The sequence below is a fragment of the Micropterus salmoides genome, unplaced genomic scaffold, assembly GCF_014851395.1.
Source record: "Micropterus salmoides isolate LMB-PRFRI ecotype aquatic unplaced genomic scaffold, ASM1485139v1 Ms_hic_scaffold_12, whole genome shotgun sequence".
NCBI lineage: Eukaryota > Metazoa > Chordata > Actinopteri > Centrarchiformes > Centrarchidae > Micropterus > Micropterus salmoides.
Window position 1 is genome coordinate 12,719,027 of NW_024040263.1, and position 22,618 is coordinate 12,741,644.

Consider the following 22,618-nt stretch of genomic DNA (forward strand, 5'->3'; position numbering starts at 1 on the left):
AAGCAATCTAGTGTATGCGGTCCAATGCAGTGAGGAATGCACAGACCTGTATATTGGGGAGACTAAACAACCACTACACAAACGCATGGCTCAACACAGAAGGGCCAACTCCTCAGGTCAAGACTCTGCAGTCTACTTACATCTGAAGGACAGAGGACACTCGTTTGAGGACCACCAGGTGCACATTTTAGACAGAGAAGATGGATGGTTTGAAAGAGGTGTCAAGGAAGCCATCTACACCAGGGTTGAGAAGCCGTCATTGAATAGAGGAGGGGGTCTACGCCACCACTTATCCCCCACTTACAATGCTGTCCTTTCATCACTTCCCAGGAAACTCAACAAACGTAACCTATTGGCCTCAGGTGAAGATACCAACGATGGTCGTTCAGTCTTAGCCACCAGTAGTCCTAACGACTGTAACGACTGTCGTTACAGCAACAAGGAACACTAACGAACCAGCAGTATCGATGACCCTGGCAAACGACCCAACTGAGGTTAAATAGCTGAGTTTCCCTGCCAGTCAGTCAGAACTGAAGAAGTCCTTTGGATGAGGGATGAAACGTCTTCCAGTATCTTCAACCAAGTCCAGTTTACCTTGACTTTAACCTTCGTTGGATAACTATGACTTGGATGACTGAGAATCTTCATAGACATATACATATATAATATGTGTGCGTGTGTTTCTCTGGTGATTGTAATTCACAATATAGGCCAATCACCTTCTCCAGGAAGCAGATTTACTTTCCAGGGTTGTTTTGGGTTTCTGGGTTATTTTTCAAAGAGTAACCCATGTTCTGGGTTATATGGTTAGCTTTCTCTCTCTCAAATTCAAATTCTAATTAACTTTATTGGCATGAATGTATAGCAACCACCCCGCAGTTGTTCTGGGTGTTTTTCTTACAACAGTTGTTTGAAATAACTGTCACCTCGCGCTCGATCCGTTTTGGCCTCTGCTTCTTCGGTGCAACTTCATCGTGTATTCAAGGTAAGCAAGTATTTTCAGTGTTGATGTAACTTTTCTGTGTCCATATCCTCATTGCTAGTTTAGCACCATTTGCTGAAAAAATTAGTATGGCTTAGTTGCTACGTTGAGACTAGCGTTAGCCGTGGTAATTCTGTGGTTGCCATGTACATCTAACTAGTTTAAAGTCCATGTAAAGTCACACATGACACAACCAGTGTTTGAAGACTTCAAGCCTTAAATTCAATCCATTTATTGAATGTTGTCAAATGTGTGAGAGAGAATTACATTTATTGATTTAGCTGATACTTTTATCCAAAGCGACTTATATGCTATACATGTCAGAGGTCGCACACATCTGGAGATGGGTCACAGTGGGGAATTGAACCTGGGTCTCTCACACCACAGGCCTGTGTCTTATCCATTTCCCCATCACCACATGGCAAACAGAATGTTTGAGAGTTGTTTATTTTTCAATTGTTTATATAGACTTTAATTTAATTTAATGCAATAAAAATGTAAAAGTGCTTGAAGTGTTTAATATTGTCACAGTCACCCCTAGTCACGTCTTCCTTTGTTCTGTTTTCCAGCCACTCATCTGTTTCCATGGTTTCTGTCATTTAGTTCATCTGCATCACCTGTGTTTAGTTAATTACCATCATCATCATCATCATCTGTTCCACCTGTGTTCTGTTAATCAATGTTCATCTGTGTTAGTATTTAGTTCCTTCAGTTCAGTAAGTCTTTGGCCGTTCTACTTTGTAGTCTTGTTTAGTGTGTGTACATCCTGCCTGTCTGTACCTTTTGGAGTTAGCCTACTTTATTAGTAAAACGTTTGAATTGGAACTTTGGACTCCTCTTCTTCTTCTGCCTGCACCACACTGTGACAGATACAATGTAAAACAGAGTTTGATTTTCTGAAATAAGGCATACTGGCATAGTAACCCAAGTTAGGTTATTTTTGACCCAACTCCTGGGTTAAAAAGGGACCAACTGATTTCTGTGCTATTTCAACCCAGATATTGGTGTTGTTCTTTTGACCCAGAAGTTGGGTTATTTTTTTTTGACCCAGGAGTTTTTAGTGTGTACAGAGCACTGTACGCCAAAACCAACAGACTTAGGAACAGTTTCTTCCCACAAGCCATCACTCTGATGAACAGCTGATTTCCGACTCACGGTGTCAGGAACAATTCTTGTGAAATAACCCAGTAACTCTCTAATCAGCCACCTGTTTACTGACTTATTATTTATTCACCATTCTCTATTTCAGTGCTGTTCATACTGTTATATTGTCATATTGTAGATACTGTATACAAATACACCTACCTCAAGTCATTACTCCTGCACAAAATACTTATTTTACTTTATTCCAGCATCCTTTGCACTATGCTTCATTGCACTGTGAACATGTGTACATGTATGCATGTATATGTACCTCTAGCTATATCACATCCACCTCTGACATGCTCCTGCATCCTTTGCACTCTGCTCACTGCACTATTTGTCAATATGTCTATATTGTTTTTGTTCATAGTGTATATTTGTGTTGGCTACACTGAAGTCTGTGTCTGATTTTATTTTATTTTTATTATTGTGATTTTGTGTTATTGTATAATTATGCACATCGTGAGCAATGTACAATCCTGAGTGAAATTCCTCGTATGTGTACACATACCTGGCAATAAAGCTGATTCTGACATTGTTATATTATGTTTTTATTACATTGTTTTACAGCATAATTGTAGCCCGATATGGAGGTATTAAACACAGACCGCTGTAAATCAGTCAACTTCACTACGCCTCTTCCGCAGTTATAAAACTTTTGAACGCAGGTTTTGTAACAGAGACGATCTGACCAATCACGGCTGTTGCTTGCTGATCACGTGACAGTCTTTTTTACGTAACAAACGAGTGTTATGAAAAAGTCGGTTCACTATTACTGTTAGGGCCGCGACAGCTATAGCAATGTATGGGGACGTTAACAGAAGAAAATCGACTTAATATTTGTCCCCGATTTTTTTGCCGCTGCAATGTCGCTTCAATCGCAAGTGGAAGAAGCGGCAGAAGAGAGAAGCGCCTTCTTTATCTGTACCGACTCGGACGTCTCGGAAGATGAGGACCACCATCAACTTATACTACAGAAAGCCAACGCTCTAGCATCGGAAAACTGTCTCAAAGAAGCCATTGACTGGTTTTCAGTGGCTATGCGGTATGGGCCGGTGAGACCTGAACAGTTAAGCACTTTCGTGGACTGTGTTGTCCGCAACTTTAGGAGAAAAGCAGCTGGGCCAGACACACTTTCGGACCACAGTCGGGACGCAGGGGACAGCTCAGAGGACGATATGTTTGACTGTCCCAACTGTCATAGTTTTATAGGCGAACCTGTGACCATAGCCTGTGGACATTCGTACTGTAAGAGGTGTTTACAACGGAGGCTGCTCTCCAAATGTAAGCTGTGCAATGAAACTGTCACAGGCGAGGAGAAAGTGAATGTAATTCTGTGCGGACTTTTAGATAAATGGTTCCCCGACGAGCTGAGAACGTCGAAAACACTATGCGAAGTGGACGAGCTGTGTAGGAAAAAACGCTACCAAGAAGCGGTGTCGTTAGCGACAGATGTAATTCAGTGTGGTAAGTGTTGTTAAATGTAACGCATAACCTTACACCACCATGATTCATAAAGAGGGAGGTGTTTCCTGGTTGTGTCTGCGCACGCTCAGTGGGGGCGGTATGATGTGTTATTGAGACGTTACTAAATTAACCGTGTGTACAATTACATATTTAAACATGATACTATAGTCATTGTTTGTTGTCAGGCGGATTAGTAGAGTGAGTTCTACTGACCAACATTTTGAAAACCAACCTTTACCATTACTCCCATGTGCTGATGCCAGTCTCCTCCCATTGGTTTTTGTGTACTGGATCATTGGCCTTACGAAACTTCACAAACCTGGGCATGCGCGCTCGGTGCCAGTTGCATAAGGCAGGGTCATACACACATTTGGGCAGGTTGTGTAACTTATGAAGGAGGGCGTTTGTGTTTTCTAACTGTATAGCTGTTACAAGATACGGTTTTATAAATGTTTAAAAAAGGGGATGAATGCACCGCGTGCGGGTCGATTAGGAGGCCAGGGCCGGCTGGTGGTCCAGATTAAAACTCAACCAGGGAGCGAGTTTGCTTTTGTAACCTGTCTAGCTTTTGTAACACAACCTAACGTTACGCAATGAGATAAACTAACCTAAGTTAACGCCACCTCGGTGGCATATGATTTATAGTTAACAAGCCAGTGATGATGGGGGTTTGTGGTTGCTGGTGAAGTGAATGAGATGGTACTTTCAACAGTAACAGCAATGGTCCAATGTGCACTTCAGCAACACTAAAGGCCCAGCTGTTCTTCTGGAGATTACCTTTAAATTGGAAACTGCCTTGCATGTACACCAAGCAGTACCTAGATTATAATGGGGCAAGGTATGGTTATCATGGACTGTCTTCCAGTGGGATCTCCTAGAACTAAAAAACTAAATAAACAAACTAAAATGCCATGATGCATTGTGGGCATGGCACTGCCTCGCAAGAGAAATAGTCTTTTTTTCATTACTTCAGAACATCTGAATCACAAATTACCTCTGACCATGCAGGAAAGAACGACGGTGACTTCCTTTCATTCAGTTTTTTAATTTATTGTTGTCAAAATGTGGTGATTGATCTCATGTTCCAAACCCTGACAAATGATCTGGTGGTCTGACAGTTTGGCTGCAAAATTATTCTAGACCTTCATCACCTGGTTTATGGGGGCTTATGGAAGCATCCATGGCACTTGCGTTAAATTATACAACACACATGTAACCTTGGTGTATCCCAGGTCATAATAATCCAACAAAGGTTCAATCAAGGGCAAGACTCGAGGGGAGACGTCTTCCAGTATCTTCAACCAAGTCCAGTTGCCCTTGATTTACCTTTGCTTGGATTGGTGTATCCTTGTTGACGTCATGTTACTGAAACATTGCCTGTAGGGTATTTAGTGAAAGACCTAAACTAATGCAAGAACCTGAGTGATCCGAACACCTATGGTTATATATATGGAATATAATCTGCCATACATAAGAAAAATGTATGAAATCCCACCCCTCAGTGAGAGGTAATAAATTACTTGGATTGATTGCGTGCCATGTGCTGAAAAATCACAACTCAGTCAGTAAGAAATACTAAACTTACTGAACGTCTCATTGAATGCCAGGAAACCCACTAATAAAATGAATTAGTACTGGACTGCTTCAAAAGATTGACACTTAACGCACTCCACATCCACAGAAATACAATAGCCATGTTTAGGTTTGTTCTTAAATATTATCCTGAATAGTTTAGCCATTCCTGAAAGTGTTTGGGGTTATATTAGGCTTCTTGATATTGTTTGTTATTGTTTTTTTAGTACACGCCAGTATTTGTCCCCTTTAATGCAATGGACGACCAATGGAAACAGAAATTTAAAAAAAATACCTTGCTGCTCTTTCAGGCTTATGCAACTTTTCTACTGTGCTTTCCTTTGCATTGTTTGCATACCGTATATTGTTTGCAATATATAATTTGTGATTTTCGTGTGTATGATCTTCAGGAACTGAACTTACCCGCAATTGAATTATGTCTGTCTAAACTAAAACGCTGTGCTTTCCAAAATAAAAATAAATAAAGAAATAAAAGAAATAACATTTGCTCGTGTGTCCTGCAGATCCAGAAACAACAGTGGCGGTACGACTGTCTCGAGCAGAGGCATACATGGCTCTCAAACAGTATCGTCTGGCTTTGGAGGACACAGAATTTTGTCCCGGGTCCAGCTGTTCCGCTGAAGTAGGTCACTCATACTGCAGTAATTTGTTATCCCATGTTTCAGAAGTGTAACTGACTTTATGATGAAAGGATAATCACTGACAGATATGATTACACCAAATTTAATACAAGGTATTTTGTTGGTACTCTAAGGATGTTTGCATTTCCCGGTTCTGTAGGCATGCTGTAGCAATGCTGTAGCAATGCTGAAGACACCTGCCTTTACTTACTGGAGTCTGGCTTTTAGTAACTAGAGTCTGGCATGTGGTCAATCTGATATATTGGTCAACCAGCCATTACTAAGAACAGGTGTATTTTAAGACTGCCACCCTGAATGCCGCAGGCAGGGAGAGCCTCATTTGTCACGTCATTGGATTATAGTTACATGTTAATTGTAGGCCAGTTAGCAGACATCTATAAATAATCATGTTTATTCATTCATTCGCTTTGTTATAAAATAATTTTAAAAGTACATTGTTTATGCATATTTTGGCAGCTGAATTTACTGAATCATAGTATGAATAATTTCTTTAGGTTTATTTATTTACAAGGCACATTTTTAATGACCTCTTGTTCATTTTTAAGGTTGTATAAAAGGCCTTCATCACTGCATGCAGTAATTAAGGTCAAAGCCATTAATGACTATTACATCAGTAACAAGAGACCAAATGTCTGAGTTGAAGCCTAGGATATACTTTGTTTGTGTAGCAAAGTACATCATTCAAAAGTACTTGCATAATTGGTGATTTTTTTTTATATTGAATAGCACAGAAATATGGCCTTTAGAAAAAGCTGCATCTCTCTTGTGTGTTCTGTCTGGCTGTTTTGAAACAGTTCAGCATGATTTCAAATCCAGTGTTTCCTTAAGATGCACTTTCTGCACTTTCAGGCTGTGTTTAGGAAAGCTATGGTGCTGCATGAGATGGGCCAAGTGGACGAGTCTCTCCAAGTCTTCCTCCACTGCCTGTCTGTGGATGAAGACTTTCCCTGTGCTAAAAGACAAGTGGAAAAGGTGAGAGATTTTAAGAGAAAGGAGTTGTGGTTTGTGTGAAAATATTCAAGAAGACAAAATATTAGAATCATCGTAAAGTCCCACATTACTCGTCTTGTTGTCATCCTAACGTCTGGCAGTCACTGGAGTTTAGGTCACACAGTGTTTATTATGTAAGTAGGCTGGAGGAGCTAGCCTTAATACACTGTAAGCCAAAGATCTAAGTAAAACTCGTACCACTGCTTCAAAGAATCTAGGCAGTTTCTCACCTCTTTGATTGGATACCTGTGAACTTAAAGCTCTTCCATCATGATCTTTAATGCACTAAGCCATTTGTTGTGTTTTTTTTATAGCTTCTGCTGTTACCATAAAACTTCAATTTATATCCCGGGCTTTTATTGGCTGCAATCACTGATTCACCCTGCCTATACTTGTATGTGCTTTCTAAGCAGCTTAGAACTTGCTCAAGCGAACGACCTGGTGGGCTTTAAGAAGTTTTGTACATCCAGAGAACTTCCATAAAAACCGGACCAGGGGTGTAATTGAGACCTGCATTTATTAGTCCAAACGTGTGGCCACACCAGGCCAGTAAAAGGGACAGACGTCTAATTGTGACTAGGCTTTTAATTGAAGTTTTACGGTGTACTACATTGAGATAATGGAGCCTGTCTCTTTTCATGGTATGAAAATCCCCCTTAAAGTTTATAACTAACTACACAGTTTAACTGGAAACAAGGTAGAGATGCTGTGTTTTATAGGCATCCTGATGACAGTTTTCTTTGCATTGCTGTGCTTTTAATAGGATTTCCATTTTCCATCATGCATTGTCCTCTATGTATAGAAAACGTGTCTGAAATGTGCTGACAGAGATTATTTTCAATGGTAATATTATTCTGACTGATATAAATCCTATATAAATTGAAAATAAAATATGTTGTTTCAGAGACAATGGATGCAAATGTGTCTACAAAACACATGGCTTCGGGTTCTCATAAAGATCTGAGTATTTGTCACTTTTAACAGTTAATAGACAAAATTGATCTTGACATTTACAAATTGAAAAAAAATATTGCTATATTAATCTGTAATGAAAACAAATGTAACATAAACAACCATTGTGGTTACATAATGAGAAATGCTAAGTAAATGGAACAAACATGTTCTGAAGGAAAGTTGTTAGTCAGTCAGGCCTTGTGACTCTGTGTGCAGTGACATTAGTACCACTTAATACTACACAGAGCACAGCATTGTATGCAGTACTACTCGCATTGTCAGAATAACATGACAGTTTGTTGCCATTCTGAGATGAAACTATGTTGCATTCAGTTGCTAATGCTCCTCAAGTTTTGTGTAATCACCTCTGATTCATCATTGTATAAGGAAGCATATATAATAACATTAGTCATCTCCAGTTTTCACTTAAATATAAAGCATGTACAATTGATTGCCCCTGTTGTTAAGGGTTGTTGGTTGTTTTGACATTGTGTCTGAATTCCTTATCTTTCTGATAATGAAGTAGACACATCTCAGGCTAGACACAGTGTGGGAGCCAGAGAGCGTGCGTCAATAGAATGTCAAATCAAGTTTATGTAACTTGTAATCACACTCTCAATGGCCTTCCTAACACCCATATAATGAAAAAACAGCAAATGAATGATATTGAAAATGACAGCCTCCATCCTTGTCACCCTCCATGAGAGATAAGGCATCCAAACGGTGCTGAGCACATGGTTACACATTAGTTGAAAAAGTAGCTTTAAACTCTGGGCACCAAATGTAACTTTTTGAACTCTTACACAGGGTTTCTGGACAATAATGCAAATATAGATTAAAAGGAAAGATGTGTGAAGAGTGATGCACTACAGCACTAGCTATGCATACGTTTAATTATCTGTAATTCAGACACTCATGGTTGAGCTTAACACAGAAGAAGGGGTTGATGGTCATTGCTACTGAGTCATACAAACTGAGGTCATGTTGATATCTAATCTGAACATGGCACTTGAAACTCCTTGAACAAAGTTTGCTTTCTCTTTTCACCTCACAACCATGTACATCATCACGACCAACTCTGTTCTTGGTTACGGAATTAGATTTACATTATTTTGTGGTTTCATCTTTTGGCAGTAACCACTTTGTGCTAAGAGGACAAAAATGATATTTTTCCTCACTCTATTTTAAAGCAGTTCTTGTTGTGAAGTGGACAGAGTGGACCCAAATACAACACTCAAGGTTAACAGGTTTTATTTGGGGAAAGAAGGGGTTGAGGGACTGGAGTTGAGGGAGAGGTGGACGCCGGGGAAACGCAGGTACGGGGAAACGAGGAGACTGAGACCAGTGAGCCGAGAGACACTGGGGGCCGAGGAAGAGAGGAGGCACAGGAGAACTGGTCAGGGGGTTGGTGGAGGAGTGTGGTGGCAGGCTGACTAGGGAGGCACAAGGGAGAGCTGGGAGGACGTTGTGGGGGAAGTCCGAGGGGAGAGGGCAGGTGAGCGAGCCCAGCCGACTTGACAGAGGACGAGGGTGAGTGAACCTGGGGAGAGACAGACAGACAAACAGGGTTAGTGACTCCGGAAAAACCGAGAACAGTGAGACAGATCATGCAGGTTACGTGAAAGCTTGAGGGATCAAGTGGCACCAGGTTAGGAGCAACAACGATGAAGCAGCGATGGAGTGGAGAACCGGGGTAGAAGTACTGTGGGAGATGAGGCTGATTGCTGGCAGGTGTGGCAGGCAGAGGAGGTGGCTGACGAGGTGCAGGTCGTTGGCTGGGCTCAGGAACGGAGAGAGAGAGAGAGAGGGCACACACAGGGGAGGAGACACAGGGAGGTAGGCAGAGTACAGGGAAGAAACCAGGGAAAACAGAATCAGACAAAAAAAAGGAGAAATAACCAGGATACTCACAGTCAGCCGGGCTGCCACCACAACAGTTCTTTTTTTTGACAAAACCTGGCAAATTCAAAAGAATGAAATTTTAGATTTTATGCACCCCAAACACTTTCAAACAACAACTTTCAGACTTTTTGTGAATACTTAAAACTCTATGTACAGATATCACTTGCTAAAAACAGTAGCCTTGGCTGGCAAATCCTACAAGATGTGCTTTCAGAGGAAAAAGTGAACAGCATAAATCAGCGAGAGCAATACTTGGAGTGATGCCAACATCTGGTGGTTAGATTGAATTTTATGGGACACCATCAACAAGACAAGACTCTTCGTGATTATTTAAGGAAAATATGACTCCAGCACACACGTTTGCATCAATTGACTACCTTCATATTCTTCTTACTCCTGCACAGATTGGGGTTCTTAGTCATAATCGTGTTAATGTCTTTGGTGACATTTGATGACAAACTGAGTGTTCTTTACAGATCCTGTGTGCCCTGCTCTCCCCGGCTGATGAGAACATCAAGGTTGGCCTGCGGGAAACAACACAGAACACGTCGCCTCTCTTGCGCAGTAAAACCCTCGTGGCCGATGCCCAAGCTCAGCCACAGAGCCCGGTCCAAAGACAGAGCCAGCACCAGGTCCGCGCTGCCTCAGCACACCACCATCTGGACTACCAGGAGGTACTAGCAAACTGAATAATGATATAATGTAACTTATAAATTAATGATTCAGTGCTTTTGTCGCCATGTGTTTATAAAGAACCACCATCATCTGCTTACCCCGCTGTCTACTGTCATTAATCAGAAACGCTCGGAAAGCCTGGAGCGGCCTGGTCTGAGCCGAGCTCATTCTCTACGGATGCATGGCATTAGTTGCGGCGAGGAGGGCCTGAAGAGAGTTTGCTCTGCTCCTCAGCTGGGGGACCAGGACAAGGGGAGCCTGCTGAAGAGGAAGTTGTCAGTGTCAGACACAGAACCCTGTGTTGTGGACAATGGAAATAGCAAGCATAAAAAACAAGGTCAGTGGCCAATCCTGCTGTTCAAATCTCTTCTGCTTCTGATTTCACACCAAAAACTCAAGGCATATAATAGTAGTAATGGGGCGTACAGTTTAATTGCACACTTTAATATAGATGGGTTGGGTAGGCACTCGCCCACATTGTGCTGTGTATACCCCACTCTGATACTAATCCAAATTCTTAATAAGAACAAACAACAAATATAATGACCTACTTAGTAACATATTTATGTCAGGGATGTTTAGAAAATGAATTGTGAAATGCTTTCTTTACTCTGGTTGACTTAAGGTGTGGAGAAAGGCTCCAAACAACAGGCAGCCAAAGCTAAACCCTCCAGAAGTGTTCCTGTGGACCTGCTCGAGCCCAATGACTTAGAATGCTCTCTCTGCATGAGGTACGATCACACTCTGGTGGGCCCTACTGTATGCACACATACCACGCATTTATTTGTTTAAAAGCCAGCTCTTGTTGTACACTTGCAAATGATTGAACCTTCAAAATAATATTATCTGTGATCAATACAGGTTGTTCTATGAGCCTGTGACTACACCATGTGGCCACACCTTCTGTAAAAACTGTCTGGAACGCTGCTTGGATCATACACCCCAGTGCCCCCTCTGTAAAGAGAGCCTGAAAGAGGTGAGAGGCCAGGCTTGGCATGTATTAAAGCTGAATGTTAATCTTCTTGACTGGCTAGCGACGTGCTAATCAAAATATGTGTTCCTTGCTTCCTGATTTAATCATCAACTTACCTGCTCTCTCCAGTATCTAGCATGTAGGAAGTACGTGGTGACAACTGTCTTGGACATGCTGATCAAACGGTATTTGAGCCAGGAGTATGCCGAGAGGACTAAAGCTCACCTGGAGGAGACCAAAGAGCTTTCTAAGTAAGCATTTATGTCACTGGCCTGGTTAATTCCGGTGTTCATCGTCAGGGGTTTCTGTACGCAGAAGAGACTCAAAGCTCTAAAATGTCCCTGTGCTCCTCTCTCTCTGTGCAGTCTGACGAAGAATGTGCCTATCTTTGTGTGTACCATGGCTTACCCAACCGTGCCTTGCCCCCTGCATGTCTTCGAGCCACGTTACCGCCTCATGATTCGCCGCTGCATGGACACAGGCACGCGGCAGTTTGGGATGTGTATTAACGATCCCCAGAAAGGGTAAGGGCGCAAGCACACGTATGAACTAGAATATTAGGGTCCTTAAAACTAGACCTATCTGGATATCTAAAAAATGGTTCCTTTTAGGACATCAGTCAGTAGTCGCTCACAGTCTTTTGTGGATTTTCTGTTAACGACAGTTATAAAAGACTTCAACTGCCAAAATTGAGTTGCCTAAATAAATCATTGTATCTGTCCCTACAGGTTTGTAGATTATGGCTGTATGCTGACCATCAGAAGTGTCCATTTCCTCCCTGACGGGCGATCAGTAGTGGACACCATAGGAGGAAAGCGCTTCCGTGTCCTGTCCAGAGGAATGAAGGATGGTTACAGTACTGCTGACATTGAGCACTTGGAGGATACAAGGGTAAAAAGCACACTAATTATTATTTGAATGATATTATCCACAGTATGTTGTGCTTTTAGAATCATATTTCACCCAAAATCTATGTACTAAATAGTCCACAGGGGTGGATTTTGGGTGGGGCGTCACATCAAGTAGATCCATTTGACATTGAGTCATCATTCATTGCCAATTCCTTTCAGTGGATTTTAAGTTGAAACAATAGAAAAAAAAATTATAGTTTTGATTGATTTTCTGTTAGGTGGAGGACAGAGATGAGCTAGAGAAACTACAAGAGCTGCATGATGCAGTGTATGAACAAGCCCGCGTCTGGTTCCAGAACCTCAAGATCCGCTTCCACAACCAGATCCTGCAGCATTTTGGACCAATGCCGGAACGGGAAGCTGATATCCAGGTAAACATCCAGCTCAGTGTCCCTCTACTTCCATCTGTAGTATTCCTGCCCAGATTAGTTTCTGTAAGTACTACATTGTAAACGGATTCTTGAGTAAAATCTTAAATCACACACTATATTTGCACTGATTTTTGAGTTTAATTCAGGGGTTTTCAAAGTGAGAGGCGGGCCTCCCTAGGGGGGCTCCAAACAGTTTCAGGGGAGGTTCAGTGAATGGAAGTAAAACATTACATTACTTATATACTTATTATATCAAAATCTCATCATTTATCAAAAGGAGATCACAGAGAATAGCCTACATGCGTGAGAGGTCAGAGATACAGAAGTTTTTGGGAACTGTTTTCCCCCCATCAGATTCAGAAAGACCTTTTTTAAAATTATTTGGTGTAGTCAGAAGTTATGTGAAACAGCAGTATTAAACAATTTTAGCTTGGGGTGGGGGCATTTCCCAAGCTTTGTCTGAAGGGAGGCCCGCAGTCTAAATTTGTGTTTGCCTCTGGCAAGGACTTAACTGCAGTGGTTCTCTTGCATTTATGTCTTATGACACACATATTTGCACTTTGCTGATATTTTGGAAAGTTGAAATGAATGGCAGGCATTGGCCTTATTAGTAATACTGTATATGATGAATAATTTGGAAGAAATATAAGAGTTTGAGGGTATTTAGAATTAGTTAACTGGAAAATGATACCTTAAACTTGTCTTAGGATGTTGGCTGCGCAGAATAAGTACTAGTATGACAAACAGGATTTGTGGTGTTAGTCATTCTTAAATACGTAGTTTGGCAAGCAGAGCCATTTGTGAAGATACTCAGCAGTGTTTGGCCAGCATATCATATGGTGGTAAATAGTCTGTTAAGAACAAGAGGTTACTTGTTTAACTGCCTGCCTCCAGTACATGTGGTCCTCACAGCTTTTTAAATAACCAGATATGCAGACCAACACCAGTCGATATGTTATTGTCTTAAAAAATACTGCAGAGTTTGACACTGCAAATTCTTGGTCTAAAATTGGATCATCTCATGACACACTTGCCTTTTGGGGAAACCCACGATACCATGGATTCACCTTCCTCAGAGGTCTTAATACTGGGACACAGTTGTGTGTGATCAGCCCTGATTCGCAGCCTGCAGCGCTGAAAGGGATTACAGCTCTGCTCTTAGGATAACCACGGGGCGGAGTCCATTGACAATATAGGCTAAAGAGCTTTATGGGTGCTTCATACCTAATCCCACCAGACCTGCTGCGTCAGAAGAGTGTCATGAAGAGAATCCCCAACTCTACCACGTGCACACGCACTAAAACGGCAAAGCATGGACCATGATTTCTGGTGCCGTTATGTCATTTCTGAACATGTTTGTTCCAGGGAACAATACAGTAATTCTTTGGTTAATGGCCAGTGTAAAATGTAGCACAGTCATTCACTTCAAATCCTATAAGTGTTAAGCACATTTTGTAACTGCCTCAAGCTCTCTATCTCAAACAGGGTTTTTTTTTGAGCTGTGTAACTCTGAAGCAGACTACCATAGAAGGTTGTTTATGTTCTAGCAGTATGTCTGTAATACTAGTACATTTAAAATACTATCAGTACTAAACTAAACTATGAGTACTAATCCTGTATCTGGAAATTCTTGAGTATAACACAGATACTGAAAGGCTTTAACTCTGAAGCAGCTTCAGGCCTGTGAAACTGCAGAAATATTAAATCTATTATATTTTATTTTTGTCAGCAGGTTAGTTGCAACGTAACAGGTTAATGGATTTCAGTACAGCTCTCACATATAAGTCATATCAAAAGAGGGCAGATAGGATAACAGTGAGGCTTCTGTGTTATGGTATGTTACATGAATTGTATGAACAAGAATGTAGCCGCACAAAATATTTAGACACGCAGTTACACAGGATCTACATAGGTATTGTTTTGTTTTACTCACTACGTTGAAACAGACTATTCCACCTTTCTTCTAGGCAACTCCTAACGGCCCAGCTTGCTGCTGGTGGCTCCTGGCTGTTCTGCCTATCGACCCACTGTACCAGCTCTCTGTCCTCTCCATGACCAGCCTCAAAGAACGCCTGGTGAAGATCCAGCACATCCTCACATATCTGCAGAGCATCCCCAACAATTAGGGCAAACATCCTTTGGACTTCAAGCAACCTTGAATAAACATCTCGCCAACCCTTTTTGTTTCTGTTGCCATCCGATCCTTCAGCTTTTATTTTCACAGCTACAAGACCCCTCGTTTTACAAAGGAAAGCAAAACATCCTTGAAATGTGGATTATGGGAGCTGAACCAGCTCAGGGAACTCTTCCAGTGACACACATTATTGGTTTGTGACTGTGAAATATTATTTTAAAAATGAAGACAAATGTGACAGCAACTATTTTCATCTGCTCCTGTAAGCAGTTAATTTTCATAAGAACTTCCCTGAGTGATTTTTGTTTAAATGAGAACAGCAGTTACTCTTCCACTTGGTTTTGATAATGCTGTTAAACAATGACAGAAAGTAGTATATCTAACAATCACCTTCAAGCAAACCTTATGTAAGGGTAGTATTTATGGAGCTGAGGTGAAGAGAGCATTATAGTTAGTGTTGGATCAGCTCTGGTGAGACCAGTAAAGTTTGTTGTTTTTTGTTTTGTCTGTTGGCTGTACGGGTTATGTTAATATGAAGGGGGGTGAGGTGATTCTATGGAACAAAATTTTAAATGCTGTAAGTCCAAAAAGTGATGGCAAGATGTGGTTTAGAGGAACCACTGAAAAGAGCAATTTGTGCTAAAACAAGTGCAACTAAAGACTGGTGTGTGTGTGTGTGTGTGTGTACCACACACTGATTAAAGTATTAATTGATCTCTCCCGAGCAACATTTTTTCTTTCTACTAACTTCCCACATGCTTTACCATACACAACTTCCATCACTGCCTTTAAGTCATGGCAAAAGAACTTCATGTTGAAACATTGCAATTTCTTCCCATCATTTCCCACTTTTAGTTTCTCCAAGTTGTCATGCAGAGAGTGGCAATTTTGTCCCTCCTAACATCAGGTCTGAGAAACACTCGTGACCCTGAAATCACATGATGATTGTATGCTTTTCTTCCTCTCACAGTAAACCTTAAGTTGTATTCACTATCTTCCAAAATCTGTGTTTGTCCATTGGACATCCTGCTGGATTGTGAGGATCTTTGCAAAGAAGTGTTTTAAGATTCAGTGGTTCTATTCTTGTGTTACTTGTCTCCTCGAAACCAAAAGACTCAGCTACCCATTGAATTAACTTAAACTGAAATTATTTACAAGTTTAAAATATATTTCTACATTCTGACCACGTGTTTGTATAAACTCAACAGGGGTCTTGCAATATTATGACAAATCAAAACAAGACAAAAACAGCATGTATGCAGCCAATGGGTTAGCATTATTCTTCATTCAAAGCCGCTCTCCGTCTGCCTGGAGGAGAGAGGACGGTACCTGCAGTGCTTCAGTCGGGACTGCATTTGCCTTACAACATTCCTATTGTGATTTGAGCAACATGATGCTTTGGCTTGGTTACCATTCCCCTTTGCCATTGTGTGAAGTATGTTTTAATAGTTTTTTTTTTTTTTCTCAGTTAGTTTGAGGCACAATTTGTTCAAGTGTATTACAAAATCTTAAAAAATAAATCATATTTATATGTAAATCATCTGTAAATAGGCTTTTTGGACAGATCTTGCTTTTTGCTCAGATGTTGTAAGTTATCAATTTGAATAATAAATCCACTTCTTTTTTGAACTTCAGCCCTGGTGTCCACTATTTTACCAGTTTAATAGAAGCCACTGAGCAATCTGGCATCATACTGGAACTTCTACATCACAGCAGCGGCTTCACTTTAAATTTGATTGGCAGTAACCAGAGGAATCACTAACAGAATTAAAATGATGCTAAATTCTGATGGGTGCACAGTAGTATGTATCATCACTTTTTTCCAACAGACCCCCGCCCACTTTAAATCAGTCAGAAGACAACAGAGGAAAAAACTACACAAACTGTTCCAACTTTGGCAGAGAAAAGTGTGTTCATGTAGGATCACTCAGATAGATTTGAGAATAAGTTTTCAGGGCCTTTAACCCATGCACAATAAAGACCTGAAGACGCTATACACTTCTGAACCACTAGGGGGCAAAAGTGCAGCATTATTTTTACATAGTTATAGTGTTTCATAACTCACCCTTTACCCTCCGCACTTACTCAACCACAACTTTTATTCCGAGAATATACACAGATCTCTTTTTACAATCAGACATTTCAAATATGGAATGTCACAGAAAAAGAATTACACAGCAGGAAGAAGCCAGTGTTGATGAGTTGGTAGCCTACACCACAAGTCCAGTGTTGCATGCTCCATCTTATTCCATCAGAGGTCATCGTGCAGAAAGCATCATAACAAACTCTGTAGAGGGAGAGATATCAGCGGATAAGGACTACTGACAATCTAATATCATAAGAGGACAGCATGGGATGCAGCTGCATCATGATCAGCCCACGTGACATTGCACAGGAAACTAACAGATGTTATGACCAAAATGTTTCCATTATCACCAGGTTGATGAAAAATTAAACAGTGACACGTCAGAGAATAAACAGGAAAAGGTCAATGGCAGTTTTGTTTATCTTCTGTTGTTGAAACACATTTTCTGGATAGGTATTAAACCCAGTCCTAAATGTAAAAATGTTAACTCCAATATGCTGACTGACAGTTTCCAGACTCATATTCAGACTGATTACGACTTGTTTCAGCTGGCTGTACACAATACAGTAGATCCACTTGTCAATCAAGACAGCTATTGATATGTCCTGTCAATGACACCTAGCTGTAGATCGCTTGAGGCAGGAGTCCTTAAATCCATCCAGTCAATCATGTCTTCCATTTCCCATTGACTTCCTCAAGCGCTTCGCTCTCAAAGACGTCTGATTGTAGGTGAGAATCTATTGATCGACTGAGTACTGAAGATAATTCCAGATTAACACACTTACATTATCTCTTGAGACACTCACTCCTCTAACCATTTTCTATAAAAAGAAGTAAACTGAGCGGAAAAGCAGCTCAGTCCTCCTAACACTTGAGTTTGACCTGCCACCTGGATATTCAGAGCGATCTCCTGTGTTTTCTGCCCATGTGGCTAAACTGGACACATACACTCAAACGCTGCCCCAGGGGCTAATTGATGGTAAGGAGCAGCACCAGCTTATTGATCCCCTCTGAGGCTGACATACCTGTCCCCAATAATTGTAATCGATTGGATTGCTGAGACAAAACAAACAGGACCTCTAAGCCCTTTGTGTGCTGCAGGCTATAATCGCACCATCATGCATGGTGTTGATATGTGTGTGATTGTGTCCCACGGTATGGTTGATTTGCCTGCAAGGTAACATGAAATGACATTTCTGTCCTTGAGCTGTCCAACCATGTGAGTTCTTTGTGTAACATGTGACAGGTGTCCAGGCATGTGTATTGATTGGCTTAATGCACTTCTGATTAAATTGGACAGGCCTTCCAACCAACCCACCTTGACTTAACCACCACCCCCCGCTTTCTCATCTCACCCTCTTCCCGCCTCATTTCTTACTAATTTTCTCCTCTTGTCCCCTTCATCCTCAACCCATTCCAGCTAGATTCACTGAACCCTCTTCATTGTCCTCTGTAGTTCGCTCTTCCCTCCTGTACACCAGCAGTTCCCAACATTTTAAGTCTGATGAGCTGAAGTATCCCCTTCACCGGCACCACATTTGTCATGTTCCAAATGTGTAAAAATTTATTCCAAACTGGATGTAACTGTACTGTGCCAAATGCTTTAAATTATAAAATAGAAGCTATTAGGCTACTACTAGATTAGCAAAAAACTGACATGACAATACATCCATTCATTTTAGCTATTTAAGCTGTCTATCAATACCTTAAGCTAACCATTTCCACTGTGTATCAATACCTATAGCTAACTCTTTCAATCCATCCACCCTAACTATTTTAACCATTCATTTTAGCAGGCTATTTGACTATACATTAATTTAGCTTACTATTTCAAGAGTTTATCTATACCTTGTACCATTTAATCTGTTTATTACTCCACAGCATTGAGCGTTTTATCCATTACTTTTAGTTAACTGTTTCGACTTCTCTGCTTGCTAAATTCACGCACTCAACTGCAACTGACTCATCAGGAACACTTGTTGGAATAGCTCTTTATTTTCCTCCTCAACACAAATATGTGGACATTTCTCTTATCAAATCACAATTTCTTCTTTTTAGTTGAGTTAGTTAAATTTTGATTGGGAATTTCCACGTTCCCTCTGGCAACTGCAGAAGTGCCCCCTGGGGTAGCCTGCAATTAGCCCTGAGTGGGATACTGTACACCATCCGCACCCCTGTCTCAGTGTTTAATCATTGTTTTTATTAATTGTTTTAATGTCCTCTCACACCTTGCCTGGAGCCTATCCACTTTCCTCGCATATATTTCTCCCCTCAGATCCCCAACCACTCACCATCAAAGTCAATGTTGCCGTCTTTGTTGAGGTCAATGTCAGAGAGGATCTCCTCCAGCTCGCCTTTCTTCAGCTTCTCCCCCAGAAGGGTCTTTGTGCCCTCCTTTAGCTCATCAATCGTGATCTTTCCATCGCCATCACAGTCAAACTGCAACGTGTACAGTTAATGGAGAGCAAGAAGGTGGGGACATGAGCATGTAGTGAGTAAGGAAAGTAAACTAAAGAGATCATAGGTGAAGAGAGGCGAGACAAGGAACACAGAATGAACAAACAACGTTACATGTTTCTGGGCTATTGAAGAGGGTGAAGAGAGACTGCATACACTATGATGTAATGAGTAGAGGAGGAACAAAGATGGAAATAAATATAAACAGACAAAGACGTTCATGCAAAAATATTTAAAGTCAAAATTGAGTTTCACATTTACAGTAGGCTAAATAGTTACAACATGGCTGCACAAGATCCCTGGAAGTCTGAAAACAGCTTGTGTCTGCAGATGAGGCAATGCTGACTGATGAGGTGTTAGTAGACTAGTGAAGTGAGAACAACTATGAGGAGTTGAAAATGTTCAGAGAGATGCCTGCTCTCAAGTTTCAGAAGTTTCTGTTCAGAAGTATTAGAGTTGAGAAGTTATTCATTATTCTCCACAAATGGATTCAAATGTCAGAACATGTGAATTTCTGGCCTTTCACAGCGCCACGCAGGACCTTGACGTGGGTTGAATAAAATCCAGATACAATGCCAGATAAGCTTGCATTCTCAAAATAGAGGACACAGTTAAAAACCTTAATATGTCTGATCTATTAACAGAGCAGCATCTACTTTTAAAACCTTTTATGTAGAGGAGTGATGCTTTTGGTGTCTTGCCTACAAGCTTTGATAAAAGCTTGATCTATCCAGTAGCCCCCCTGGTTATTTAACTGACAAAATTTGCTGTATAGCTCCAAACAGTAATTTTTGATCAATAATTCTATGTAGAAAGCACATTTTACATACTATTACTGATAAATACAGAATTTGAATATCTATTTGCCATCACTTTATTGGCATAAATAATTTCACAGTGGCTTGCTTTTCATAGGAGCCAAAAACTAAATGCATGAGGCTAAATCTATAATATAGATAAATTAATTCCAGTAGCATATTGTATACTCTGGTATGTTTTCAGTATAAACATTTAGAGCACATCATCACTGTTTTGCAGTGATGATGTGCATTACCATTTACCATTAAAAACTATCATGCCTTATTAAATGGAAGCACCCAGGTGTGTGAAGCTGTGCTTATATAAATAAAATGATCACCTCATTTGTTTTGCTGGGTAAGAGACTACGTCACACCACACGCTTGGCTTTGGGGGACAATCATTTCTGCACTCTTGTACCTGAGTCTGTATTGGCGTCAAAGACAGCAAACTCAATAGGTATTTCCTCCAGACTAATGAGGCACCAGGTGAGACGAATTAACAGGTGAGACAAATTTGGATGGAAGGAACCAGGCCTCATAAACACAAATCAATATCAATGTTTTCCCACCCCCTTTTCTTCTGTATGCATAGCCGGTTTCCCCTCTTCCATTGGACTTTTTTAAAAATAAGAGCCATGTACTCTTGGCACTTTCAAAGGAAAGGTCCTGTTGCACACTTCAAAGTACTGTCATCATTACCAGGCCCCTTTCACTTAATTGAAGTCAGACTTCTTTAGAGTTTCCAGCTGGGCACCCCTTACCTGTTTGAAGGCACAGCGGAGCTCCTTCAGCCCGACCATATGAGCCGTCTCAGCCAGCATCCTTGGCCCCATTAGCTCACAGAAATCATCAAAGTCTACATGACCACCCCCTGCAGAAAGTCAGAGGACACACACATAGATTCAGACACACACACATGCACAGGTTGAATGCTAAGTTATAACTTCTATTTCTCCCTGGAGTGTTTATGCAACACATATGGATTCAAGCATTAAGCAATATAGTGGCAGAGGATATCAGCGCATACAGTTCTTCTATAGTGTATATCTGCCTATATGTCACCTTGTAAAGTCATTATGATGAACATGTTAGCAAACCGTTGCTTTTTTACACATGCTGTAAACACAGAGTAACTTTAGCATTCATTTGGAGTCATGTTTAAGTCCAATATGCACTCTCCTTCTATCTCTGTTTTGGTCTCCATCAACTCATGAAACAAACATCTGGCTCTTTAGTATCTAAATGATGCACTGTGTCCACCTGCTAGTTGATTACTTGCAGCTGGACAGGTCACGTACAGTGGGGTTTTTCACAGGAAAAAAAGTTGCCTGCTGAAGCTAAAAACAATGTTAATGAGAGAGGTAAGCATAAAAACCAAAACAGTAAAATTGTGGGCCTTGAAAACCTTAAGAGCTGAAAGGCACTGCAGGGTTGGTGATGACTCTCAGTGAGTTCATCACAGAGCACCTGCTTTCACATTTGGCTACATGTAGTAATTTGATCAATTCTTAATATGAAAATATTGATTAGAGATGATTTAAGTAAATGTAGCAACAACATATTCAGCAATTTAATTAAGAAAAAGTATGAATGTGTTAGGTGCAAAATGTGCTTAAGTAAACGTATGTAAAAGCTGAATGGCACCGTCTAACAATTTAAAAGTCACAATCCAGCAGTCATGTCCACGTCATGCAGTGGTTGGCCATATGTGGGGACGTGCAACACAATGAAAGCCTTTCAGGAAAGTATGTGCCATTATCCTCATATTTAAAAGATTTTAATGTCTTGCACTTTTCCATGACGGTCAGCTTTTAAACTCGACTTTGTGGTTGGACAACATGTCGTACAATGTTGTTTGTTTTGAGCATACACAGTTACAGGTAGTGTTTTTTAAATTTAAAAATCAATGTTTCAGTCATGGACTTTTTACAGGTTCAATGTATCTTAAATTAAATTCGTAAATACACGTCAATGAGGTAATTGTAGCTTTCAAATAAATGTAGTGGAGTAAAATGTACAAATATCAGTGCAACTACAGTACCTCAATACTGTAATTAACATGTAGTATGTATGTATGAAGTACTTAGTAGTAATGCACTTCGCCTTTCCTGACTTAATACCAAGCCTGTCTATGAAATGTTTATGAATGTATTTGGTGCATGGAGGCCATAACAATGCATTCTGCTATGTGCTCATTATGTTTCCTTCAACCCAGTTAGAACCAGCTTTGTTTTGTTTGATCCCCATGGTAATTATCAAAACAGACTGATACAATGGAAAGGCCCATGTTATTAGTTGAACAAAAGACAGGCTTATTTGATAGTGTAGACCAATAGGCTCGGCCTGTTTTCATTATCAGGGCCTTGGCGGATGTGAAAGACAACTTCAATAAAGCCATGCTGTCATTTTGTGGTTAAAAAAATTTAATCAGTGCTCAGAGTCTCATGACTGTTGGGGATGAGAATCAAACCATAGCAAACTCTGCTTGCATGGAAAACAACATGAAAAACTTTTAATGGTGCTGAATCAGGAAACTAAT

At 40.6% G+C, this 22,618-nt stretch overlaps 2 protein-coding genes across 5 annotated transcripts in view; one reads left to right on the forward strand and one right to left on the reverse strand.

Annotated features, from left to right (window-relative positions):
* The first annotated feature begins 2,857 nt into the window (after positions 1-2,857).
* lonrf1l (LON peptidase N-terminal domain and ring finger 1, like) lies at positions 2,858-16,370 on the forward strand. Its single transcript, XM_038713412.1, has 12 exons — positions 2,858-3,592; positions 5,689-5,807; positions 6,676-6,798; positions 10,149-10,346; positions 10,471-10,684; positions 10,973-11,078; positions 11,209-11,323; positions 11,450-11,571; positions 11,686-11,844; positions 12,049-12,211; positions 12,450-12,602; positions 14,570-16,370. The coding sequence occupies exons 1-12, from the start codon at positions 2,992-2,994 to the stop codon at positions 14,726-14,728; spliced, it is 2,232 nt and encodes a 743-aa protein (XP_038569340.1). The 5' UTR covers positions 2,858-2,991; the 3' UTR covers positions 14,729-16,370.
* Positions 16,371-16,816: 446 nt separating this feature from the next.
* The window catches only part of cabp4 (calcium binding protein 4), a 28,595-nt gene continuing 22,793 nt past the window's right edge, over positions 16,817-22,618 (reverse strand). For all 4 annotated transcript variants that reach the window (XM_038713419.1, XM_038713417.1, XM_038713420.1 and 1 more), the window contains 3 exons: positions 20,841-20,950; positions 19,114-19,261; positions 16,817-17,023 (listed from right to left, as the gene is read on the reverse strand). In XM_038713419.1, the coding sequence (XP_038569347.1) occupies positions 16,995-17,023; positions 19,114-19,261; positions 20,841-20,950 (287 nt within the window). In that variant the 3' untranslated portion in view covers positions 16,817-16,994. The remainder of the gene's footprint in view (positions 17,024-19,113; positions 19,262-20,840; positions 20,951-22,618) is intronic.